At 33.6% G+C, this 7,358-nt stretch overlaps 1 protein-coding gene across 2 annotated transcripts in view; it reads right to left on the bottom strand.

The window, feature by feature from the left end:
• Positions 1 to 5,956: 5,956 nt before the first annotated feature.
• ilvbl (ilvB (bacterial acetolactate synthase)-like) overlaps positions 5,957 to 7,358 on the bottom strand; it is a 28,387-nt gene continuing 26,985 nt past the window's right edge. For both annotated transcript variants that reach the window (XM_056478359.1, XM_056478358.1), the window contains exon 16: positions 5,957 to 7,345. In XM_056478359.1, the coding sequence (XP_056334334.1) occupies positions 7,167 to 7,345 (179 nt within the window). In that variant the 3' untranslated portion in view covers positions 5,957 to 7,166. The remainder of the gene's footprint in view (positions 7,346 to 7,358) is intronic.

Here is a 7,358-nt window from a genome sequence, read left to right as displayed (position 1 = left end):
TTGAGGCGGATGGGCTACAGCAGCAGAAGACTATTCTAGGTGCCACTCCTGTCAGCCAAGAACAGGAAACTAAGGCTACAATTCGCACAGACTCACAAAGATTGTACAATAGAAGATTGGAGAAACGTTGCCTGGTCTAATGAGTCTAGATTTCTGCTGCGACATTCGGATGGTGGGGTCAGAATTAGGCGTCAGCAACATGAAAGCATGGATCCATCCTGCCTTGTGTCAACAGTTCAAGCTGGTGGTGGTGGTGTAATGGTGTGGGGGACAGTTTATTGGCACACTTAGTACCAATTGAGCATCATGTCAATACCACAGCCTACCTGAGTATTGCTGCTAACCATGTCCATCCCTTTATGACCACAGTGTACTCATCTTCTGATGGCTACTTCCAGCAGGATAACATGCCATGTCATTCAGTGCGAATCATCTCAGACTGGTTTCTTGAACATGACAATGAGTTTACTGTACTCAAATTGCCTCCACAGTCACCAGAACTCAATCCAATAGAGCATCTTTGGGATGTGGTGGAACGGGAGATTCGCATCATGGATGTGCAGCCAACAAATCTGCAGCAACTCTATGATGCTATCATGCCAATATGGATTAAAGTATACAGGTATATATAAGCTAAAATGTTGTTTGTTAAATGTTTAAAATGTTTTTTTTTTTTTTTATGGGAAACAGTCAGAGAAAAAAAAGCATCTAAATTTTTTGTAAATATATAATGAAGTAAGTCATACATGAATATAAACCTCTGTAAAGATCTTCAGAACACAGATATGAATAAAACTGAACTGTGGTGAAGAAGATTTTTAAGGGGGGACAGGGGGATCATTAACCAGCCATTAAAAATATGTATTGTAACTAGATATTAAAGTTTGAGGACAAACTTTATGGTGGCTTGAAAAGCCGAGTCTAAAAGTTTGAAGTCGTTTTAAAGTGTAAACTAGCATGATTCTAGCATGAATTAGCATGATTCTAGCATGAATTAGCATGTAACTAGCATGATTCAAGGATGAATTAGCATGATCCTAGAATGAATTTGCATGTAACTAGCATGATTATAGCATGGATTAGCATGTATTAGCATGTTGTTAGCATGATTCTAGCATGAATTAGCATGTTTCTAGCATAGTTCTAGCATGAATTAGCATGTTATTAGCATGATTCTAGCATGAATTAGCATGTTTCTAGCATAGTTCTAGCATGAATTAGCATGTTATTAGCATGATTCTAGCATGAATTAACATGTTACTGGCATGATTATAACATGAATTAGCATGTTACTAGCATGATTCTAGCATGAATTAGCATGTTATTAGCATGATTCTAGCAGGAATTAGCATGTAACTAGCATGATTCTAGCATGAATTAGCATGTTACTAGCATGTTTCTAGCATGAATTAGCATGTTGTTAGCATGAATTAGCATGTTTCTAGCATGATTCTAGCATGTTACTAGCATGTTTCTAGCATGAATTAGCATGTTACTAGCATGATTCTAGCATGAATTAGCATGTAACTAGCATGATTCTAGCATGAATTAGCATGTTACTAGCATGTTTCTAGCATGAATTAGCATGATTCTAGCATGAATTAGCATGTTACTAGCGTGTTTCTAGCATGAATTAGCATGTTTCTAGCATGAATTAGCATGTTATTAGCATGAATTAGCATGTTATTAGCATGATTCTAGCATGAATTAGCATGTTACTAGCATAAATTAGCATGTTATTAGCATGATTCTAGCATGAATTAGCATGTTACTAGCATGATTCTAGCATGAATTAGCATGATTCTAGCATGAATTAGCATGTTACTAGCATGATTCTAGCATGAATTAGCATGTTACTAGCATGTTTCTAGCATGAATTAGCATGTTACTAGCATGATTCTAGCATGAATTAGTATGTTACTAGCATGATTCTAGCATAAATTAGCATGTTATTAGCATGATTCTAGCATGAATTAGCATGTTACTAGCATGATTCTAGCATGAATTAGCATGTTACTAGCATGTTTCTAGCATGAATTAGCATGTTACTAGCATGATTCTAGCATGAATTAGCATGTTACTAGCATGTCTCTAGCATGAATTAGCATGTTACTAGCATGTCTCTAGCATGAATTAGCATGTTATTAGCATGAATTAGCATGTTTCTAGCATGAATTAGCATGTTATTAGCATGATTCTAGCATGAATTAGCATGTTACTAGCATGTTTCTAGCATGAATTAGCATGTTACTAGCATGTTTCTAGCATGAATTAGCATGTTACTAGCATGATTCTAGCATGAATTAGCATGTTACTAGCATGATTCTAGCATGAATTAGCATGTTACTAGCATGATTCTAGCATGAATTAGCATGTTACTAGCATGAGTCTAGCATGAATTAGCATGTTACTAGCATGATTCTAGCTTGGATTAGCATGTTACTAGCATGATTCTAACATGAATTAGCATGTTACTAGCATGTTTCTAGCATGAATTAGCATGTTACTAGCATGATTCTAGCATGTTACTAGCATGTTTCTAGCATGAATTAGCATGTTACTAGCATGTTTCTAGCATGAATTAGCATATTGTTAGCATGATTCTAGCATGAATTAGCATGTTTCTAGCATGAATTAGCATGTAACTAGCATGATTCTAGCATTTATTAGCATGTAACTAGCATGTTACTAGCATGATTCTAGCATGAATAAGCTTGTTTCTAGCATGAATTAGCATGTTGTTGGCATGATTCTAGCATGAATTAGCATGTTACTAGCATGACTAGCATGTCACTATCGTGTTGCTAGCACCTTTGTAGCAAGATTAGCATGTCAGTAGGATGTTAAAACTGTTAGCGTGTGTTAGAATAGCTAGTCACAGTCTCTGGGACAGTTGCTAGGGTGCTGAAATTGGTTGCTAGGGAGTGGCTAGTAAGTTTAAAGGTAATCAGTGATTGGCTGCTGGCTAGACTGAGTTGAATGAGGCCAGACTCTAGTCTGTAGGACAGTCTGATGCAGAGTTATGAGCTCACAAAGGTTGATCCAATGTTAAGTAAATGGGAGTCTTTTACAATGGAAGTCTATGGGACAGTTGCTAGGGTGCTGTAAGTGGTTGCTAGGGAGTGGCTAGTAAGTTAAAAAGTCATCAGTTATTGGCTGCTGGCTAGACTGAGTTAAATGAGTCCAGTTAGAAGTCTGTAGGACAGTCTGATGCAGAGTTATGAGCTCACAAAGTTTGACCCAATGTTAAGTCAATGGGACTTTTGGGATTTTTCTGGGTCGTTTTTCGGAAAACCCAAGGTCGGATCAGTTAGAAAAGATATAGCAACCCGAGTCAGACCAGTTTGAAGGTTTGACGAAAGTTTGAAGTATGTAGCTTGAAAGGCCTAGGAGGAGATACACTTAGAAATTAGTCTCAGAAGAAGAAGAAGAAGAAGAAGAAGAAGAAGAATAAGTTTAAGATAGATAACAGTATGCTGGCTTTTCAAGCCACCATAATTATAATCTAGAGACAAAAAAAATAAAATACAAGTGCATTTTGGTGTTTTCTTCACATTAGATGCATATTGAAAAGCCCAAAATCTCAAAACTGACAGTTGCATTTTCGCCTTTACATAACAATTACTAGCAGTTTCGAACATGCAACTCAATAGCAGATGGCTGCAGAAAGAGCTCATGTCAGTAAGTCGCTCCTTTTATAGCTCTTCAGTGGCAGCGAAAGTAGGATATGTTCCCATTCGAACGCTGCCTACCATAAAAAATGTTAATGGGTTAATGACAGGGCATGCTCTATTTTGGACAGGTCATGATGTGCCTGTGCTTAATGAAGCATCACATTTTTTATAGCTTCTTATGTAAAAGGCACAAGAGCATTCAGTGCTTCCCTTCACTGGCCATGTATTTGATTGCTTTATAATGTAATGTAAATTAATTAGATAGTTCCTCCCAAAAACTAAAATGTACTAATTATTTACTCACCTCTAACCTTTATGAGTTTCTTTAAACAAAAAAAGAAGATATTTTGTAGAAAGCTGAAATCCTGTAACCATTGACTTCCATAGTAGAAAAAACAAATACAATGGAAGTCAGTGGTTACCGGTTTCAAACATCTTATTTTGTGTTCAGCAGAAGAAATAAAGTCAAACAGGTCAGTAACAAGAAATGATTTAAGTAAATAATGACCAAAACTTCCCTTTAAACCACAAATTTGGGTTAAAAATGCAAAAACCGGTGACCTGAGAAGAATTTTTTTTTAAATTCTGGAAATTTTTTAGGTTATATTTCTGGATTTAGAATCTTCAGAATGACTTTGCTGTCCTTAATATTTTTTACTTCAGTTGATGAATGATGTCTTAGAAATTAGTACATATAAATATCCAGTAGTTTCGATGAAATTAAAGTTTACTTGTATGGCGTTTTTCACAATAATTATCATTCTGGCTTCACAAAAGGTGCACTTCATTCATTACATTACAGTCAAAATCAGAAAAGTTATGGAGGTGTGTAAAGGGTTAGTAAATATGGAGCCAGATCAGTAAATAATACATTTACAAAATAAATCATGCACAGCACAACTCACATTTACAAAATCCAATTCGTAAATTTAAAACACACAATTCGTAAATAACCAAATCGTAAATTCAAAAAACGATTCGTAAATGAACAAATCCAATTCGTAAATTCAAAACACGATTTGAAAAATCCAAATCGTAAATTTAAAACACGATTCATAAATACACAAATCCAAATCGTAAATTTAAAACACGATTCATAAATACACAAATCCAATTCGTAAATTTAAAACACGATCCGTAAATATCCAAATCGTAAATTCAAAACAACATTTGTAAATATCCAAATCGAAAATTCAAAACACGATTCATATATACACAAATCCAATTCGTAAATTCAAAACTTGATTTGTAAATACCCAAATTGTAAATTCAAAACACGAGTCATAAATACACAAATCCAATTCGTAAATTTAAAACACAATCCGTAAATATCCAAACCGTAAATTCAAAACACGATTCATAAATATGCAAATCGTAAATTCAAAACACGATTCATATACACACAAATCCAATTCGTAAATTTAAAACACAATCTGTAAATATCCAAATCGTAAATTCAAAACACGATTCATATATACACAAATCCAATTCGTAAATTCAAAACACGATTTGTAAATACCCAAATCGTAAATTCAAAACATGATTCGTAAATATACAAATCCAATTCATAAATTCAAAACACATTTCGTAAATATCCAAACCGTAAATTCAAAACACGATTCATAAATATGCAAATCGTAAATTCAAAACACGATTCATAAATACACAAATCCAATTCGTAAATTCAAAACACAATCTGTAAATATCCAAATCGTAAATTCAAAACACGATTCATAAATACACAAATCCAATTTATAAATTCAAAACATGTTTTGCAAATACAGAAATCCAACTCGTAAATTCAAAACATGTTTCGGAAATATCCAAATCGTAAATTCAAAACACAATTCATAAATAGACAAATCCAATTCAGAAATGCAAAACACGATTTATAAAAACACAATTCCAATTAATGAATTTAAAACACAATTCAAAAATAATAAGTTCAAAAACATAAGTTCAAAACACGATTCATAAATATACAAATTGTGTGTTGTATTTATGAATCGTATTTTGAATTTACAAATTGCATGTTGTAAATGTAAATTGTGCTGTGCATGTAGGAATTTTATTTTGTAAATATATTACTTTTGAGACTGATCTGGCTCCATAACTGTATTATTTTTGAGACTAATCTGGCTCCATAGTATATAAACGTAGTTAACCTGCAGTTATATAGTAAATAACTTTATATATAGTACATACAGTATATATACAGTTTATGTGGCAGAGACTGACATCTAGTGGTGTGTTTGTAAAAAAAAAAAAAAAAACTGTAAACATTGTTCTTCAGATAAGTTTATTGCATCAGGAAGTTGTGGATGATGCCAAAAAGATCAATCACAAACCGAGGAGAGGCATTAAAGGTATACTCAAATCTGCAAAAACACAACACCGCATTTCCAAAAGTGTGTGAGGATCATACTTTGGTTTAAGGGTTATATTTTTAGATCCGCTGCAAAAGATGCCTTTCTAACTTAGACTTTTAATCTTGTTTCTAGTCCGAATATCTTAAATCATGAAGCTTTTTCTAGACAAGTAAAAATAGCCTTGTTTTTAGTTTTTCCATCTGCCAATGGGGAAAGTAAAATCATCTTACTTCAAAGCAAAAACAAGATTATTTTGTGATTGAATATGGATATTTCGCTTGTTTAAATGGAAAAAAATCACTTAGTTTTGATATTATTTCTAAAAACAAGGCCATATTTTTTACTTGTCTAGAAAATGCTTCATGATTTAGGAATTGTAAGATATTTGGGCAAGAATCAAGACAAAATGACTAAGAAATAAACGCATTTTTAGTGTATTAACTTATTTAACTCATTAATGTTCACAATAACTGCAGACAGAGTTCTTACTATCAAACTTCTGATTCTCAGTTTCACATTCAGTAATTACAGGCACTTTACCCTTCAGCATTATTATGTAATCAATTCATGATATGTGCTTTAAAATAATGATTTAAGTCAATATTTACTCTACCGCCACAGCTTAAATCTTGAAATGCTTTCTGATTTTACAGTACAAATACAAATATACAGAGTAAAGGCACTGTGTTTGCTCTTTTTCCGCTGAATGGGAAAGTACTTTCAATATTTCAAATGCACATCATATTTCAGCCCAAATCAAAACGAATTAAATATATAATCACTTTATATACATAGGATATTTGTGTTATCAATTTGAATCGAGCACATCAAATATTACCATAGTGTATTTGAATATAAATTAAATAATTGAACTATTATCTGTCTCCCTTTTTGTTTTACGTTCATAATAATAATGGGATGAGAACAATTATCATGGTTGATTTCACAAATTATTATTTATTTTTGTTTTGGGGTGACATATAACCCAGATTATTCACATAGATGACTTTAAATGAGCGTCTAATTGTTGCTAAATCCAAATAACGCATTAAAGGGTGTATTGATCTTGTGGTATATTGCGAGCACAAGAAAGACTTTGGGTATCTAGGCAGGATGGTGCACACTAAACTGAGATTGAACCTTCCCTAAAGTTGGTCTTTCCGATCAGGACGTTTAGCAGGACAGCTTTTCCCTCTTTGCACTCCTTCTGCGCCTTTTTAATAAGGTCTTCAAGCTGCGACTCATCCTCTCTGCCAATAAGGTACCCCTTGCCTCCGTAACCATCAGCTACAATGTGGTAATCTGCAAGGAAGAG

Source organism: Danio aesculapii, chromosome 18, assembly GCF_903798145.1.
Source record: "Danio aesculapii chromosome 18, fDanAes4.1, whole genome shotgun sequence".
NCBI classification, from domain to species: domain Eukaryota; kingdom Metazoa; phylum Chordata; class Actinopteri; order Cypriniformes; family Danionidae; genus Danio; species Danio aesculapii.
This window is presented reverse-complemented; position numbering and strand designations above follow the sequence as displayed.